Below are 19,168 nucleotides of genomic sequence, written 5' to 3'. Positions count from 1 at the left end.
CAAAGAAATGCAGGAAAAAGGTACTGATGTTAATATAATGTTATAATGTCATGAAGAGTCCGGGTTACTGAGCTCAGTCATCCTGCGCTCTGGAGGTGAAAGACGTGTGTCTGCTTTTCCTCCGTCAGACAGAACAACACGATCGTTGACACGGTTCTGTCGGCCCCTCGTGCCTGCTACCCCAACATCGTCAGCCTGACAGACAAACAGGTGCAGGCTGGAAACTTCAGCAACCTGCGGGTGGTTCCTGGCTACTACACGGTGGCAACGGACAGAGGTGTGTACCTGGTTACCACGGCAACCTCAGGGTGCACTGGGAAATGTACATGCCTCTTAACTCCTTCACTTAGTCTTCACTTACTCCATCACGTGGAGTCCAGGACAGACAAGAATGTCTTGACGTTTAGGTTTATTTTACTACTATTATTATTATTGTTATTGAATTTTCTGATTTTCACACGCCGTATTTCTGATTATTTATGTAACTTCAACCCTGGTTAGCACTGTTGTTAGTAGGGAAATGCTGCTTGTATCTCAGAGGCCACAGGCGCTGTGGAACTTCAGGAGGGCGTGGAGTCCGTGGACGTACGAGTTCCACTTTTCATCAAAGATGATGACGATGACAAAAAGCAGCTGCAGGTGGAGGCCATTGATGTTCCCGTCGGAATTGCCAAAATTGGAAAACGCTTGGTCAATATTACTGTCATCAAAGAGCACGGTGAGGGTCAGAGGTCAAAGGTTACACTATGTCTCAAAGCACCTAGACATTAAAGGTGACAAAGATTTTATCATGTATTGTAAGTACAATTTTACTATAATAACGATTATATATATATATATATATGTGTGTGTGTGTGTGTGTGTGTGTGTGTGTGTGTGTGTGTGTGTGTTTACAGCTAAGAGCATCTTCACTTTCCTTCAGCCATCATACACTTTTGCTCGCCAAGAGGGCGTGGCTAATATCCCTATTAGCCGTGAGATCATTGAGGATGGCCGAACACAGGTCACCTACTGCACCCGTGACAACACTGCCAAGGACAAGAAGGTATTATCAAGGATAGTTTTATTAAGATGATTCAAATATAATTTAGATATAATGATTTGTAGTTCTGATCGGCCATGTGGAAGTCTGTTTCTTGAAAGACCCTTCTGTGCTATTTCCTCTCTTTTTGACCTCAGGATTATGTGTCGGTGGAAGGTGACCTGACCTACATGCCTGGAGAGACGCAGAAGATGGTTCCAGTGAAGCTGCTGGAACTCAGGGAGGGAGACCCTCTGCTGAACACTCAGCCCAAACAGTTTGTGATGGACTTGAGCAACCCACGTCAGGGGGCCAAGCTGGGCCGCTACCCACGGACCACCATCCACATCGCCGACAGGCAAGGTGAAGGAAGATAAGCAAATCTCCTCCCTCCAATTCTCTTCACTTTGTGTATTAGCGTCCCTAAAGATCAGGGTTGTAGATCGGCCCACATAAAATATTACAATGAAATTGCAGTTGTGTTAGATTACAAATTGCTTGCAAGTTCTGATCGATTGTGATTTACTTTTCTGATGTTTCTCCATATTTAAAATTTTTCCTCCCTTTTTCTCATGTTGGTCTTCTTTTGGCAGATTTGTCAGCTATGTGTAATTTTGTCTCTTACAGAACCTAGTGTAATGATGTTTAAGAACAGCAGCCAGAACTTCAGCACAACCGATCCAATCTACAACATCCCCGTAATCCGCACGCAGGGCCAGGAGAATCCCTCTTCTGCCAGCTGGCGCACACAGAATGCCTCTCGCTTCAACCTGTCCGGACAGGTTTTATTTGCCCCAAGAGAGGCGGAGAAGATGATCACGATCGAGCCACGTTTGCACCCAAGTCCTGTGAAGCCTGAGACCTTCCAGCTGGAGCTGTTTGATCCCAGCGCTAACAGCTACATCAAGGACAGGAAGACCACCCTGGTCAACATTACTGACCCCAGAGGTAAGTCATCTGTATCACTTGCTAGCCCACCTGTGGGCAGTGCTATGGGTAGTGGATCCCTGGACCCACATGTTGTTAGCATGAGTAGCGGGTCCCTGGACCTACGTGTTGTTAGCATGAGTAGCGGGTCCCTGGACCTACGTGATGTTAGCAGGAGAAGTGGATTCCTGGACCTATGTGATATTGGCAGAGACTGTAGATGACCACCCACATATCTTCCTTTCTGTGTTTCTTTCCAACAACAGGAGATATGGTGCAGAAGCCAGGAGCTCCGTTGCTGAAAGCATCGTCCCCCAGTGGTCGCCTCCAAGCACCAGCTAACATCAATGCCTTGCCCACAGGCCCCAAGAATATCAACCTCAAATGGAACCCCCAGCCTGGAGCCAAGGGCTACAAGGTGAGACACCTTCTAACAGTAACAGGACTGAGACATCACAGAACTTCTTCTAACAGTAACAAGGCTGAGACATCACAGAAGGTCTTCTAACAGTAACAGGGCAGAGACATCACAGAACTTCTAACAGTAACAAGGCTGAGACATCACAGAAGGTCTTCTAACAGTAACAAGGCTGAGACATCACAGAAGGTCTTCTAACAGTAACAAGGCTGAGACATCACAGAAGGTCTTCTAACAGTAACAGGGCAGAGACATCACAGAAGGTCTTCTAACAGTAACAGGGCAGAGACACCACAGAACTTCTAACAGGGCAAAGACATAACAGAAGGTCTTCTAACAGCTTGGATATAACAGAAGTTCCATTTATGAGCCTTTCTCATTTAAGGTCTACCACTTATCATAGTGTTACATTAATCATTAATACTAATCAAAAATTACAATGAATATAAATGTTTTTAAATTGGGGAATAAATCTGAAAGTAACATATATTTAGAGTCATGTAAACTAGCCAATATGCATATTCTGGACATGCAATACAGAGTCCAGTATTCCTCAGCCCTGGCTGCTATAAATGTTTATTTTCTGCTCAGGTATTGATGAGCTTCTTAATTAACCAGTGTGGTGTGTTATTGCAAGGAAAACCCAAATATGTGGCATACTGAACTGTCAGTCTCCTCCTGATATGAAATTGGGAGACAGTGACATGTTGAGTAATACTCAGACAAAACATTGGACGCATACCCCAGTTCATTTATCACCAAGCTGTAGACAATGAGGATGTGTTCATGCATATGTTCCTCTGTGTTCAGGTGAAGTATTGGGTCTATGGAGACCCTGAAGCTGATGCCCAGGTGATAGACGTGAAGAACCCTGAGGCAGAGCTGACGAGCCTCTACCCTTACTGCGACTATGAGATGCGAGTGTGCGCCTACAATACACCAGGAAATGGAGACTACAGTGACATAGTCCAGTGCCAGACCTTCGAGGATGGTGCGTTCAATTGGATATGTTAGCTTACCTGGACTTTGAATTGCAGAAATGTCCAAACAACTTTTAGGCTGTTTTTTAAAAGTTAGGTTATGTCTTTGTTAGGGAGCTAGAATCCCAGCATCGAATCCTATTACAAATTGTTCACATCTTAGCAAAATTACAAAGAGAAAAGTATGTAAAGTGTGTAAATTTACAGTATCTCACTCTGGTCTGTTGGAAGCTAGCACAAAAATGTGGACTTGCTGGCGTAATTTGGGAAACTCTTCTAAATGAGTAATTTGGGAAAAAGCTCCTAAATGAGTTCCTTAGTGTTGTGCTCTCTCCAGTCCCTAGTGAACCAGGGCGGCTAGCGTTTAACGTCATTGGCCCAACAGTCACGCAGTTGAGCTGGGCTGAGCCAGCAGAACCCAATGGCGTGATCACAGAGTATGAGGTTGTCTACACACCCATCAACAAGGATGGAAGTGAGTAGCCTGAGTTTTAATGCATCACTGTCCAAAAGCAACACAGGTAAGCCAGAGTTTGGAATTGGAGCACCATCTGGAAGTGATTCCTCTATGTTTAGAATCCACCGGGCCTGAGAAGCAAGTGAAGATCGACAACCCAAAGAAACGCATGTTGCTCATTGAGAACCTGCAGCCGTCTCAGACGTACTGCTACAAAGTGCGTGCAAGAAATAAGGTGGGCTGGGGCCCTTACAGAGACGCCACCATCAATCTGGCAACCCAGCCCATCCGCCCCATGTCCAGTAAGTCCTTTATTAACTCATCTGGAGGTCTGGGGGGGACCTGCTGGGATGATTCATCAGTGTTGTACTTGTTTGATATCATGTACAATCTTCCAAGCCAAGTTATTTTTTTCCTGTTTAGTCAATGAGATGTACTACTAGCTAATAATTAAATGTTTGTTTTGTGGCGTAGATTTTCAAATTTTGCTGCCTGGGTTTTATAATTTTGTGGCCTGGATCTTTCTAGTATTTGGGATTTTGACTGCTGTGATGTCCATGTTTTCCCATAGTCCCCATTATTCCGGACATTCCCATCGTGAATGCTGAGGGGGGCGAGGAGTACGACAGCTTCTTGATGTACAGTAACGAAGTTCTGCGGTCCCCTTCTGCCAGACCCAGTGTGTCCGACATGTCTGAAGGTGGGTACTAAAACTGACCCACATTTCCATCCTCACAGTTACTTGGCAATGAAGGCAAACTACAGAAATCTGTGCTGGGTAGTCTAATTTTCTTCATTATTCATACTCATATACCATCAGTGTTCCACATTGATGGCTGGGGGCTTTTTAAAAATGATTTGCTTCCTTTCTATTGCAAGTGTTATAGTCGATTTTAGACTTCGCAGGCTCAACCTCTCCAGCTAAATCCATCGTCTTTGGCACTGAGGGGCTCGAGACGGCCTTCCTCCACTTCTGTTCCAATACTGCTTTGCCTCAGTAGTCAAAGACCACAGCCCGCCTACACGTCCTCTGTGCTTTGCTTGCTTCCCCCTACATGACTATCGAAGGCAAGCGCTGGAAGCACGTTAAGCTAGTGGGCTCGGACCTGGATCTCCGCACAGTGTCCTGGAAACTGCCTGCAGAAATCATCCCCCACCCGCTGAGGACAGGCACGAGCACAGACGCCGAACTACCCTCCCCTACATATTCACAGATACCTCATCCAGGTGGCCATTCCCACAGCCCTCTGCAAGGTGGCCATTTCCAGACCCTTCCGCAAGGTGAAGATTTGATCATGCGCCCTGCTAGACCGCATGCCAGCCTAGCCTCCTGCCCCCTTCCTGACGTGCTGTCCTGTTCTGGAAAGCTAGCTTGTCTCAAAATGCTGTCTGGCAACCTGCTGCCATGCTTTCGGTTGGTGTCAAGTGGAAAAACTACTGAATTCCGCGACCTGTAGCTGGTGATCAACAGAGAATGGAGATGAATGAATGGAGATATGGCTTACGCCCTCTCAGAGGAGCCGCTAATACTTTTGCTAGTCACACAACCACTGCTGCTACAGCTGCCGTTGGAGAAAGAAGCTTCTTCTGAACTGCAGCAGCACAGTAGCTGTGTGTGAGGGGACAGAGAGGACAGGCGTCCTCTTCTGTGGTGTAATCACGGCCCTGTGTGGATCTCTGAGGTTTTACCTGTGCCTTCGCCATACTAGCATGACACCAACACTAGCCGTTTTCGCTGTATATTTATATCTACAGACCAGATGGCGAACGGGAAGTGGGACCGATTTATGTTCCCGGGTGGAGATGGCTCCTTGACACGCAACATCAGCATGTCCTCCACCAGCTACAACATCTCGCCTCGCCCTGGATTCCCCAGCCAATCACTGGAGACCACCACAACTCACATGTCCAGCAAAGGTGTGCACATGCTCATATCTTCGGCAGTAGATTCCAAACCTGCACCTTAAGAGTGATATTTCTGCATAATTTAGTTCAAACACAAATCTAACAGACTTGGAATACCATAATCAGTCGGATGAGCTGTGTTGCATCAAAACGTTGCTCAGTGTTACTTTATGACTAGTCAGTAATTTGTGTGTTGTTTTCCAGGGGGATCTATGCCACGCAGACATGACCTCCAGCTAGGTGGTGGACTTCAGACAGAAGAAGTGATCTTAAGGAAACGCTCAGAAAACAGGGCTTACTATGATGATGGTGTGAGGGACTCCATTGTCATGGGTGATTTGACTAGCGGATTCTCCGACATTCTAGGCAAGTCCAAGCTCACGTGCGTGTGTGTGTGTGTGTGTGTGTGTGCCCATGCTTTAGATCACAGGAATCGGTACCTGATTGAACTAATGGCTGCCAGGTACTGGAGCTTTGGGCAGGAACCTTTAGCTTCCTGGTGCTCCATTCTCACTGTCTGCCCTCTTTCTCCCCTGCCTAACACTGCTCTCATTCTGCCACGAACCTTCCGCGTGCAATGGCATGTCTGTCTGGTGTCCCCGCCCTGTCCTGCCACACCCTGTGCTGCACTTCCCTGCGATCGCCTGCGGGTGGTGCTCTTTCAGGCGGCTCTAGCTTCAGTCAGGCTACAACTACCAACTACAGCCTGAGCTCTCGTGTTCACGCTCACTCAGAAGACATCAACGAGGCTCTGCAAAACCTGGACCGGGTTCTCCAGGGTGAGTGGACCAAGAACAGCCAGTCCAAATTGTGGAGACTGATTTGGTAATAGCAGCAGAGGTGGATAGTTCAGGATCAAGACAAATTCCTCACCAGGACTTAGTTCCAACCACCTAACTTTGCTAGTTTGCTCAATCCTGCAGGTCACATTAATTTTTCAAATGTATTGGCTGACACAAATTATCACGGGGCTTTTACTTCTTCTGAACTTTAACTTAAAGTATATACATGTCTTGTAGGCCATGCCTAACCTTCAGAAGCCCTGCAACTCCCATGTTTGGGTTTTCCCTATTAATGATTTAATTCATCACCTAATTAGCACAAACTTTGTGAGTTAATGAAGCTGTGAAAACATGGACAGAACCACACTCCCATAAGCCACATAAGTACCTCACATTCATCTCAAGTTTCAATGGTCCCTTCAGAAATAAAAAGGACAGAAATGAAGTGACCCTGGGTGTTGTTTTTTACCCACAGACTCACGGTTGCCCCATGGGGTGCCTGAAACCCCAAGCAGGTTGGTCTTCTCCGCTCTGGGCCCCACTGCACTGAAGGTCAGCTGGCAGGAACCCCACTGTGACAAGCCTGTCTTGGGATACTGCGTCCTCTATCAACTCCTCAGTGGAGGTCAGCAACAACACTCCTGGATGCCTGTAACTGTGCTATTCGCTGTCCAGAAGATAAAACAGAATGATTTTTGAGCAATCAATAAGAGTTGTTTGTGACTGACAACAAAAAGGATGTTGTATGAGGAACTATAAGATTAAGCATAAAGTTTTGATGACTAGAGTTAAAGAAGCATCTATAATTGACAGTTCAGACAAACATGCTAATATGCGCTATCTCCACATTTAAACTGTAGCCTGTTGCTAATGCTAACTCCACATATAAACTGTAACTTGGTGAAAATGCTAACTCCACAAAGTCATGACACAGTCATGTGCCTGCCCTGTGTCCTGTAGGTGAGATGAAGCGCATGGATATCACCAACCCAGCACAGAACTCCGTGGTGGTCCAGAACCTCCTGCCCAACCAGTCGTACTTGTTCAAGGTGAAAGCTCAGAGCCAGGAAGGCTGGGGTCCTGAGAGGGAGGGTGTGATCACCATTGAGTCTGCCGTGGACCCCAAGAGCCCCCTCAGCCCTGTGCCAGGTGAGCTACCTTTACAGCTAATCATCTGTAGGGGCAGAGTTGAGTCACGAATAAACCAGTAGCCCTAACAAGACCAGACATTACATTCTTGATGGCAAGAAGCGGCCAAACGAAGCAAGCCTAGATATTTAAATTGTTATTCAGAGTCTTCGTCACCTTAAAGAGTGTGTGTGTGTGTGTGTGTGTGTGTGTGTGTGTGTGTGTGTGTGTGTGTGTGTGTGTGTGTGTGTGTGTGTGTGTGTGTGTGTGTGTGTGGCAGGCTCGGCGTTCACTCTGAGTACCCCCAGTGCCCCTGGGCCCCTGGTATTCACTGCCCTGAGTCCAGAGACCCTGCAGCTGAGCTGGGACAAACCTCGCAAACCCAACGGGGAGATTCTGGGCTATGTGGTCACCTGCGAACAGCTGCATGGCGGAGGTCGTTATTTCACTGTAGATCCTCTCATAACAGGCCATAAAACTTGTTAATTACATTCTGAAAGAGAACGATGTTACTGACTCTGGATTACCCTATGGAAAAGTGTGAAATGAATGTGTTGTTGGAAAAGGTGTTCAGCGTCTGTGAACCTCTCCTCGCTGTGACGTGTGGTGTGAAGAGCCGGAGTACAATGACAGAGTGTGTGTGTGTGTGTGTGTGTGTGGGCATCTGTGTGTGGTGTTCCAACAGGAGATAAGCGTTCCTTTCAGCTCAGTGGCAACACCGCGACCTCTCTGACTGTGTCTGACCTGAGCGAGAATGTCCCCTACAAGTTCAAAGTTCAAGCCCAGACCACGCAGGGCTATGGGCCTGAGAGAGAAGGCATCATCACTATTGAATCTCAAGATGGCGGTATGACATCCATGTGACATCCATGCTTCACTGGGCATGCTCTGTTTCAACAGCTAAACACCATCCTAACATATGAGTGAGAGAGGGAGCTCTGGGAACTAACAGCTGAACTAATGGTGATGTCTACAACAGAAGTCTCCTTTTAGTCATCTGGTGTGTTAAAACATTTATACAGTACAAATAACATGCTTTGAAGCATAAATAATCACGTTCTCTCGCAGGGTCCATGGGTCAGTACAGCAGCCAGTCCGTGATGAAGAGAGAAGTGTTCAACCAGCCAACACAGAGCACCACACACACAAGTCACACCATGTTCAGTGAGCCCTTCATGACATCAGGTAGGAACAAGACAGGTGGACACTGGGAATGTCGTGTCCATGGGAAAAGAACTGGGTTTGTTAATGGCATCTCTGTGTGCGCGCGTGTGTGTGTGTGTGTGTGCGTTCTAGACGGCTTGATGATGTCAAGCCGACAGATCACACAGCACACCGAGATGAGCGGGAGTGTCATGCGCCAGGTGGAGATGGTGCAGAGAGGAGTGTCCTCCACCGTCACCAAGAAAGTGGAGAAACAATACTATGAAGCCTGATGCCACTGATCTCAGACACCCCCAGAGGACATGCTTAATGTGCCTTATGAGAAACAGTATCACTAGATCTGATCCCAGAACTGCCATACACATGTTAAATTTGAGTTTGGACTAAATATGTGCTACTGAACACACTCCTGCTAAAAGCAAACACATGGTCTGTGCATAAGCGTCCACAGTCTCCAGCTGTGTGTGGGCAGAAAGCTCATCCTTCGTGGAGAGCCATAGTGTCCATGCACAGTGCATCTTTGTGTTAGTGTTTGTAGAAACTACATGTTCTTGAGTGTAGCCCCAGGAGGAGGAGGATGAATGATGAAGAGGGGAAGCTCTAACGTCCTCTGTCCCAGACCAGCTTTACACGCAGAACTAGTGTGTTTCATTGAATGTAAACAGAGGAAGTATTTAAATGTAATTCCTTCTGTTCAGAGCTCCTGTACAAAGGCAGTAAAGCTTCCATACTACTGTGGCTGGGTTACGCTAGCAAGCGCTAACATTAGCATTAACTATTATTACTAACTAACTAGCTGGGTTGTGCTAAGAGCTGCCATTAGCAACTGCTCACATATTTGTCAGTGTTTGAATTCATTGTTTTCAAATGTGTCTTAAATGATGATTTTGATCTGGTGATTAATCTTTGAGGAGATGCACCAGGAGTTTCTGTCAAATAATGTTGTTTTGCACCACACACACATTTCACTGTTCAATTTACAAGGTTTATTTGTTGCAGATTGTATATATTTGGCTGGCGATTGGCCAGGGAAAAAATCACACAGTCAGACAACATGCAAGCGTTGCTGCCTTAATATGTGTCTGCCATTGTGGGGAAAAAAGGTCTTATACGTTTACCTTTTTGTGTGTTTTTAATATATCCAAGTATTACATTTATGATTTATATATATATATATTTTTACATTAAGATAAAGCCTCATTTTCATCTTGTTCACAGATCTACCATTAATCATGTAAACTCTTCACATTTAACATGTTATACTTCTGTCTGCTTCCTGTCCAATATGTAAACCAGGTACTGATATACATCTGATGAGATCAAACGATTCATGCTTCTATTTACAATGTATTAAATATGCAGAACGGAGTGTATGAAGAAGGGTGTGTGTGTGTGTGTGTCTTTGATGCCTCTGAGTCAGTCTGCATTGACCCACCTCCCAGTAGTGTCGGCCCACCGTGAATTCTGCTTGAATACAAAACGTCTGTGTTTTTTTAATCCAAGCCTTTGTAATATGACTCAAAACATAACACATTTAGCATACTGTGTGTGTGCATGCGTGTATGCGTGCATACATGCACTGTTGCAATCCATGCATGTCTTGAGCTTTTCTGGACATAAACATGTTGCATAAATGCTGAAACAAATACCTGAAATAAATACAGTATATTTAACTGAATTTCCATTGTATTTCATTGGCTACATTAAGCTCTTTTTCAATCCTGTGTTTATCAGGGTCTTCAGAAATCTGCACAAATATGTACATTTGAAACATCGTTTGTGTTAATCAGTAGTGTGTGTGTTTAGTCAGCAAAATAAACATGCTGGATGTGTGTGTGTGTGTGTGTGCGTGCGTGTGCGTGATCACTCAGAAGACGAAGCCCGGTGTATGTGTGTGTGTGTGTGCGTGATCACTCAGAAGACGAGGCCTGGTGTGTGTGCATGTTCTGTCAGCAGAAGAGGCATGGGGTGTGTGTGTGTGTTCTCTCAGCAGAAGAGGCATGGTGTGTGTGTTCTCTCAGCAGAAGAGGCATGGTGTGTGTGTGTGTGTGTGTGTGTGTGTGTGTGTGTGTGTGTTCTCTCATCAGAAGAGGCATGGTCCATCACACAGGCAGGACCACCTGAGCGCTGCAGGTCTGATCACCATGTCCCTCATGATGTCGGCTGTTCCGAACACAGGGAAGAGCCTCTCTGTGAACGTCCCGCAGTACGTGTAGATGTGCGCCCGTCTCTGGGTGTCGTAGAAGGACAGTTGGCCCTGCTCGTAGTCCAAGTACAGGCCTACGTGGTGGGGCAGGTGTGAGCACGCCAGCCTGGTGACGGGCAAGGTGAGGGCCGTCAGCCGCGTGCCCCTCTCCAGCCGCAGGGTGAGGTAGCCGCTGCCCGAGTCCAGCGGGCCGAAGCCGTTTCGCCTCGCCGACTCCTTGGCAACGCCCAGACGCCAGTCTCGCTCTCCCACCTCCACCTCCCAGTAGTGCCGGCCAGCCGTGAAGCCCTCTGTGGCCACGACGCACATCCAGCCATCGAAACGGCAGCGGCTGAGCGGGATGGGGCGGGAGTCCACACAGCAGCGCATCCGCTTCCCATCATCAGACACGAGCAGCGCTGAGTGGGCCGTGTCTGGGTCAAAGGTCACCTCCTCTGTAGAGGGAGGGAGGTGTCATCATCTCTGGCCCGTGACCCCCATGGTGTAAACCCTGCTCCCATCACTCCAGAGAATCCCTGAGCATTACGTTTTAACCTCAGTGAATACTGTAGCAAAACATTAACTGGAATGGAACCGAAACAAAAACTAAACCAGTGGAAAATCTGCACAATGTAGCTGGAGTATGAAAGCGTGACAGACTGGAATGAGAGTGATGGACAACAGATCCAGTTCACCTGCTGCACAACAGATCCAGTTCCACACTGAGAAAGAGAGAGAAGCAGTTCTGAAATACTACAATACTACACTACTGCAATACTATAATAATGCAATACTATACTACTGCAATATTACAATACTGCAATACTACCATACTATACTACTACAATACTGCACAGCTGCAATACTATACTACTGCAATACTATGGCACTGCAGTACTACACTACTGCAATTCTGCAATATTACAATACTACACTACTGCAATACTGCCATTCTGCAATATTATAATATTGCAATACTACGGTACTGCAATACTACACTGCTACAATACTACAATACTGCAATACAAAAATACTACATTACTACAATACTACAATACTGAAATACTACAATTCTGAAATACTACAATGCTACACTACTGCAATTCTGCAATATTACAATATTGCAAAACTACAATACTACACTACTGCAATTCTACAATATTACAATACTGCAATACTACACTACAATATGACTACAATACTACAATACTAAAATACCACAATACTGCAATATTACAATGCTGCAATACTGCAATACAATACTACACTACTGCCATACTACACTACTACAATACTACACTACTGCAATTCTGCAATATTATAATACTGCAAAACTACAATACTGCAATACTACACTACAATACTATACTACTGCAATATTACAATACTGCAATACAATACTATACTACTGCAATACTACAATACTGAAATACTACAATTCTGAAATACTACAATGCTACACTACTGCAATTCTGCAATATTACAATATTGCAAAACTACAATACTACACTACTGCAATTCTACAATATTACAATACTGCAATACTACACTACAATATGACTACAATACTACAATACTAAAATACCACAATACTGCAATATTACAATGCTGCAATACTACAATACTGCAATACTGCACTGCAATACTATACTACAATACTACACTACTGCCATACTACACTACTACAATACTACACTACTGCAATTCTGCAATATTATAATACTGCAAAACTACAATACTGCAATACTACACTACAATACTATACTACTGCAATATTACAATACTGCAATACAATACTATACTACTGCAATACTACAATTCTGAAATACTACAATACTGCACTACTGCAATTCTGCAATATTACAATACTGTAATACTACAATACTGCAATACTGCAATACTACAATACTATACTACTACAATACTCCACTACTGTAATATTACACTACTACAATACTGCACTAGAGGAAAAGGGAGAGTGATCTGTGGGTAGTCACATACCAGTGTGTGGGATGTACTGAAGAGCATCTAGAGAGAGAGAGAGAAAGAAAAAGATGGAGAGAAAGGTGAAGAAAGTGACAGAGTGAGAGAGAGAGAGAGAGAGAGAGATATTTCAATCAGATTCTGGATATGTTAAAGCATACTAATTTTATAGGGGTTGTGTGGGCTTGTAAATGGGCTGTTGCCCCAGAGAATCACAAACATAATGGATGTTCAATCTTCACAGTCTGCATTTATCGTGTTTACTAGCAGAGAGGCGCCCAGACACAGACACCTTTCTCCACACGCACAGATGGACTTCAGTCTCATGATTCACAACACCAAAGTTCACTTACTGCTGTTCTGGCTCCTCTGCTTCTGAGCAAGCCACAGTCTGGGAATGAGCTCCTGTCAATCAACTCAAAACGTTAGACATGAACCAATCAGAGAGCATCCTCAACACAAGACCTGAAGATCTCCCACCTGCAGAAATCAATTCCAACCCTAATCTGACTCACCTGATCCAGGTAAGCATGTGGGTGTCCTGACCTCTGTAGGACAGTAGCATGTCCAGGTTCAGAGTTCTGCAGTCATGCTCGGTATTACGATACTGAACATTGCCGGGTTCTGTCCGTCCAGGACTGGAGCTGGACAGTCTTGCTCTGTCTGAAGTCTTTGCATATTAGCAACTCCTAGACCCTTACCGTGTGAACTTAAACATTCTGAAGTTTCACCTTCTCCAGTTTCTGCTGCAAAAATGTGAGCTGACCAAGATGGCTCCCAGCACTGCCTTCCTGCTCCACTGCAGCCTATTACTCCTCAACCGACTCCTTGTTGTTTTCCGTTGTGTGTAATAGCTCATAGCGTAGGTTCACCTGCAGCTCCTGGACTAAGAGCCTTGTGCTCATCTACAGCTCCTGGACTGAGAGTCTTCTGGTCGTCTACAGCTCCTGGACTGAGAGCCTTGTACTTGTCTACAGCTCCTCGGCTGAGAGCCTTATGCTTGTCTACAGCTCCTGGACTGAGAGCCTTATGCTTGTCTACAGCTCCTGGACTGAGAGCCTTGTACTTGTCTACAGCTCCTGGACTGTGAGCCTTGTGCTCGTCTACAGCTCCTGGACTAAGAGCCTTGTGCTCATTTACAGCTCCTTGACTGAGAGCCTTGTGCTTGTTTACAGCTCCTGGACTGAGAGCCTTGTGGTCGTCTACAGCTCCTGGACTGAGAGCCTTGTGCTTGTTTACAGCTCCTGGAATGAGAGCCTTGTGGTCGTCTACAGCTCCTGGACTGAGAACCTTATGCTTGTCTACAGCTCTTGGACTGAGAGCCTTGTGGTTGTCAACAGCTCCTGGACTGAGAGCCTTTTGCTTGTTTACAGCTCTTGGACTGAGACCCTTATGCTTGTTTACAGCTCCTGGACTGAGAGCCTTATGCTTGTCTATAGCTTCTCCACTTACACACATGCCCATCAAGCAACTGCATGAGCTTTTAAAAACAGTATAATCGTATGTCGAGGAAACAAACAGACATACTTGCTTCCTGAGAGGTGTGTATCAGGTATTACACTCTATGTATGTGTGTGTGTGTGTGTGTGTGTGTGTGTATGTGTGTGTGCGCGCGTGTGTGTTTGTGTCAGGAATAACCCTACTTTACAAACATTACAAAACATTCCCAGCCACCCAGGCAGAGAAGCTGTAGACACTACATTTCTCAGTCATGATGGCTGACTAATGTTATAAAATGTTATACGCTTTAGTGACGGAGGGGTGGAGGAAGGCAAACCTGAGCTTTACACTGTGAATAACAATCACTTTAGCCAGTCTTCATTCAGTACACACAGAACTGTATTTAACATCCTTAAACTGGGCAAACAGCTGAGGTGTCACGTTGTTACTGCTACAAGTGCAGACTTAGAACAGACACAGGCCTGATGAAGGTGGGAGACTCACACCTTGTCCAGGTGCGTCAGCAGCGCCACCCAAATGAGTAGCTCTAGGGCAGGCTGCAGGTGGGGCAGGTGGCCCTTTCTCCACCCCATCTCCACATCACCCAGCACCGTCAGCACAGAGTCCCCCGGCCAGACACCGTGCTGGAGAGACGGAGAGAGAGTACGTAATACAAAATATATCACCGATATAACACTGTGTGTGTGTGTGTGTGTGTGTGTGTGTGTGTGTGTGTGTGTGTGTGTGTGTGAGTGTGTGTGTGTGTGTGTGTGAGTGTGTGTGTGTGTGAGTGTGTGTGTGTGTGTGTGAGTGTGTGTGTGAGTGTGTGTGTGTGTGAGTGTGTGTGTGTGTGTGTGTGAGTGTGTGTGTGTGAGTGTGTGTGTGAGTGTGTGTGTGTGTGTGTGTGTGTGTGTGTGTGTGTGTGTGTGTGTGTGTGTGTGTGTGAGATTACTAGGCAGAAAGGACATCTGTACTGCACACAGAGGGCCTAAAGGTTAATATCTTAATCGGAGAATGGGGTGAAAGCGTGTGTGTGAAGGGGCAAGACAGTGTGTGTGAGAGAGAGAGGGAGGGGGGAGAGAGAGAGGGAGAGAGAGAGAGAGAGGGAGAGAGAGAGAGAGAAAGAGCATGAAAAAGGAAGAGACTCTACTGCTGCACGTTTGAGAGGAGAAACTCTTTATATTAGTACAAGACAGACCAGGACAAAACTAAACTGTGAGATGCATAAATCTCTGCAGAAACGTATTGGTTCAGTATCAGTGTACTGGGAGCACTTGTTTCGTGTGGACTGTGTTTGACCATCTGTAATCCACTTGTCTGTCAACACGAGAGGTCCAAACATACTCACTTTTGAAATTACACTGTAATGGAAAATCCTTATGAACTATTTGTTTCCTATCAGATGGCTTTTACCATACCACATGCTGTGAAGCCATGGTGATTACATTACTGTACTGTGTCTGGTGTTGGCTGTGTACCGGGTGTCTCCTCCTCTGCCTGCGGCTCCAGTCCATGATGGACCTCTTTGGCCCGCCGAGGTCATTCCCTTCATCGTCCGTCACACACACTAAGCGCTCTCCACAGTCTTGGTTCATCACATGCAGATCTGTGAGTGTCAGCAACGAAACTTCTGTGTTCTCCTGAACAACACACACACACACACACACACACACACACAAACACACACTCACACACACACACACACATACACCAGCACAGTCAGAGTCAGGACTTCAGGCCTTAGGTAGCTGGACTGAAACAGGAAGCAATCACCAGTCTCTGTTTCCTCTCATATGTAATGTGATGCACTGGCAGTAATTGTTACAGACATTAAAATGATGGCGAACCTTCGGAGGAACGTCATCGAGGTTACACCAGTTAATTACTGTGAGGGACAGTCATGTACACACAAAAAAACCTAATAAAAAAGAGAGGTTTACAAAACCTCATTCACAGAGCTTTGTAGTTTACACAACCTCATTCAGAGAGCTTTGTAGATTACACAACCTCATTCACAGAGCTTTGTAGTTTACACAACCTCATACACAGAGCTTTGTAGTTTACACAACCTCATTCAGAGAGCTTTGTAGTTTACACAACCTCATTCTCAGAGCTTTGTAGTTTACACAACCTCATTCACAGAGCTTTGTAGTGGTAAATGTCATACTGCAGCGAGCTTACAAAACTTCCTCCACAGCACTGAACAGTACCAACATAATAACCTTCCTCACTTAGTGCCACTACGTGAGGGTAACTCTAATCAATCAGAATGACACTGTTAGAAGAATGGGCTAACAGTATCTCACAAACACTCACTCTCACATACACACTCTCTCACACACACTCACACACACACAAATACCACTCCCCAAATCCTAACAGGCCTAATATAGTAATATGGGGCGTAATAGTATACGAAGTGTGGTGTATGGGTGTAGTAGTGTAGAGGGTGTGGTGTATGGGTGTAGTAGTGTTGTTGGTGTGGTATGTGGAGTGTAGTAGTGTAGGGAGTGTGGTGTATGGGTGTAGTAGTGTAGAAGGTGTGGTGTATGGGTGTAGTAGTGTAGAGGGTGTGGTGTATGGCTGTAGTAGTGTAGTGGGTATGGTGTATAGATGTAGTAGTGTCGGGGTGTGGTGTATGGGTGTAGTAGTGTAGAGGGTGTGGTGTATGGGTGTAGTAGTGTAGAGGGTATGGTGTATAGATGTAGTAGGGTTGGGGTGTGGTGTATGGGGTGTAGTAGTGTAAAGGGTGTGGTGTATGGGTGTAGTAGTGTAGGTAGTGTGGTGTATAGGTGTAGTAGTGTAGAGGGTGTAGTGTATGGAGTGTAGTAGTGTAGGGAGTGTGGTGTATGGGTGTAGTAGTGTAGAGGGTGTGGTGTATTGGTGTAGTAAAGTAGGGAGTTTGTTGTGCTCTCACTGACCATCAGCTGCAGTATGGAGGCTGTCTCCTTGATGAACTGACGACACATGGCTGGTGGCCAAATATCTTCTCCAGTCCAGATATGAACCAGAACATCTGACTTCTGAGAGAGAGAGAGAGAGAGAGAGAGAGAGAGAGAGAGAGAGAGAGAGAAAACAAAAGGGGGGGGGCCTTCAGTAGTGTTGTGGCCTTCAGCTGCACTGGGTCTCAGTGAGCTGGTGACCTCACAGCTGCCTGACTCTGATCCAGGCAGGACGTTCAGCAGGACCAGGGCAGGGCAGGGCAGGTGCACCCAGACCTTCACCTGACAGATCCAGGTGAGCTCCCTGGCTAGTTCCATGATGAAGAGCTGGCTCTCGCTCAGTGGCTCCTGCCTCTCCCATCGAGTGCGCCTGCGAGGCTCCTACCACCACGGAAAGAGACACGGTGAGGGCAACTACGTCTGGAGATGGAGACGGATGAAAGAAATGACCAGGGTGAGGTACAGTACTGAACCTTCAGATGGATTTTCAAGTTCTTGGCTGGTTCTATTAAAAACTGAAGGCATTCTTTTATCATGATGGTAGAGTTTTGTCCTGGAATATGAGAGAGAGAGAGAGAGAGAGAGAGAGAGAGAGAGAGAGAGAGAGAGAGAGAGAGAGAGAGAGAGAGAGAGAGAGAGAGAGAGAGAGAGAGAGAGAGAGAGAGAGAGAGAGAGAGAGAGAGAGAGAGAGATTATTGAGCTGTTTTTGTCTTTATTTCTCTGGTAGTTGAAAAACTGCAGCCAAACAAATTATTCTCTGCTCGCTCTGCGAAAGAGTCCCGCGGAGACCGGAGGAAGGAGACGGTAGCGCGCATTGGCGGCGTACGCGGGACTGCGCGCGGGACCGTACGGCAGAGTCAGCGCGTTCTGCCGGGACACCGGGACACCTGCCCGCGTGCAGAGAAGACTGCGCTAGTTAGAGGGTCGTAAAGAGACGGAGACTTTACAGCGCACGTCACTGTAGCAGGGCTGGGGCCGACGCACGACTCAGCTCGCTAAGGCTGTAAGGCTTTGGGATATCACACACTTATCAAGCCAGAATGTTGTGGCGGATTTCAGCGTCGGACGCCTTTTCAACGTTAGCATCCGTTATGCAAACCAGAAGCCAAGCTGGGATTTGTTTTTTACATAAGATGTCTGTTTATCTTTATTATTATCCCCATGAAGCCCCAAATCACACTCATTGTCTATAAATAAAATAACGGGAATTAGGCGATTCATTTTTAAATAATTCATGAATTGCACGCTTCGCGGATTAGAAAACAGTGTTACACGACTGATTACTCTGGATTTATATTATACATGTTAAATTATTATACATTTCAATTATACATGTTCTGTAAATTCGTCCTCTTCCTCACATCTGTTTTGAGCATTTCATAGAATAAATGTTATGAAGCGATCCGTAGGCCCTAGACACAGACACGTGCAGGGTGCTCTCGGGACCGCTCGGTAAACGCCGGTAACGTGATCCCTCGAGACGCTCGTGAAAATCCCTCGCGCTGCACGCAGGGAGCGCGAGTGACCGGTGACGTACCTGGCCGCTGACCCGACGAGTGACGGGGTAAACCCGAACTGGAAAGTTTCCTTCAAGGAGCCATTAAAACCATTAAAACCATTAAAACGACATCCTGTCTCGCGTCTGGCGCGGACTCCCCGACATCTGCACTCCTGCGTTACCTTCCGCCCTTTCGGTTACACTCTTACCGAGTGACTTTCCGAGTGCAGCCGAAGTTTATAAAAAGTGTAGTCGACGTTGTCCTGTAGGTGGCGACATCTTTAACCATGTAAAAATAAAAACGACAGGACGTTCTGTGGCTGACGGGGGTAATTATC

The 19,168-nt window shown here is 46.1% G+C and overlaps 2 protein-coding genes across 7 annotated transcripts in view; one reads left to right on the top strand and one right to left on the bottom strand.

Annotated features, from left to right (window-relative positions):
• Positions 1-10,455, top strand: part of itgb4 (integrin, beta 4) — a 28,995-nt gene extending 18,540 nt beyond the window's left edge. For 2 of the 5 annotated variants that reach the window (XM_081707552.1, XM_081707551.1), the window contains exons 23-43: positions 1-20; positions 129-277; positions 539-718; positions 897-1,045; positions 1,180-1,384; positions 1,649-1,969; positions 2,215-2,366; positions 3,177-3,357; positions 3,684-3,821; positions 3,923-4,105; positions 4,375-4,503; positions 4,872-5,084; positions 5,559-5,720; positions 5,913-6,074; positions 6,374-6,487; positions 6,966-7,115; positions 7,451-7,639; positions 7,899-8,054; positions 8,304-8,465; positions 8,687-8,803; positions 8,915-10,455. The exon at positions 1-20 is cut by the window's left edge and continues 4 nt beyond it. In XM_081707552.1, coding sequence (XP_081563678.1) covers positions 1-20; positions 129-277; positions 539-718; positions 897-1,045; positions 1,180-1,384; positions 1,649-1,969; positions 2,215-2,366; positions 3,177-3,357; positions 3,684-3,821; positions 3,923-4,105; positions 4,375-4,503; positions 4,872-5,084; positions 5,559-5,720; positions 5,913-6,074; positions 6,374-6,487; positions 6,966-7,115; positions 7,451-7,639; positions 7,899-8,054; positions 8,304-8,465; positions 8,687-8,803; positions 8,915-9,054 — 3,372 coding nt within the window. In that variant the 3' untranslated portion in view covers positions 9,055-10,455. The remainder of the gene's footprint in view (positions 21-128; positions 278-538; positions 719-896; positions 1,046-1,179; positions 1,385-1,648; positions 1,970-2,214; positions 2,367-3,176; positions 3,358-3,683; positions 3,822-3,922; positions 4,106-4,374; positions 4,504-4,871; positions 5,085-5,558; positions 5,721-5,912; positions 6,075-6,373; positions 6,488-6,965; positions 7,116-7,450; positions 7,640-7,898; positions 8,055-8,303; positions 8,466-8,686; positions 8,804-8,914) is intronic. The other 3 variants (XM_081707553.1, XM_027026927.3, XM_081707554.1) reach the window with 3 other exon arrangements.
• zgc:194990 (uncharacterized) lies at positions 9,754-19,168 on the bottom strand. 2 transcript variants are annotated; one of them, XM_027026924.3, is made up of 10 exons: positions 18,870-19,168; positions 17,806-17,885; positions 17,615-17,713; positions 17,312-17,413; positions 15,869-16,030; positions 14,897-15,034; positions 13,304-13,355; positions 12,969-12,995; positions 11,663-11,689; positions 9,754-11,422 (listed from the first exon to the last, which is right to left on the bottom strand). In XM_027026924.3, the coding sequence occupies exons 2-10, from the start codon at positions 17,866-17,868 to the stop codon at positions 10,866-10,868; spliced, it is 1,227 nt and encodes a 408-aa protein (XP_026882725.3). In that variant the 5' UTR covers positions 17,869-17,885; positions 18,870-19,168; the 3' UTR covers positions 9,754-10,865. The 2 variants fall into 2 exon arrangements, with proteins under 2 accessions (XP_026882725.3, XP_081563681.1); XM_081707555.1 differs by lacking the exon at positions 11,663-11,689.

The sequence above is a fragment of the Electrophorus electricus genome, chromosome 25 (genome assembly GCF_041902795.1).
Source record: "Electrophorus electricus isolate QZ-2024a chromosome 25, ASM4190279v1, whole genome shotgun sequence".
NCBI classification, from domain to species: Eukaryota; Metazoa; Chordata; class Actinopteri; order Gymnotiformes; family Gymnotidae; genus Electrophorus; species Electrophorus electricus.
The sequence above is the reverse complement of the archived record's forward strand: the minus strand, read 5'-3'. Positions and strand labels throughout refer to the sequence as shown.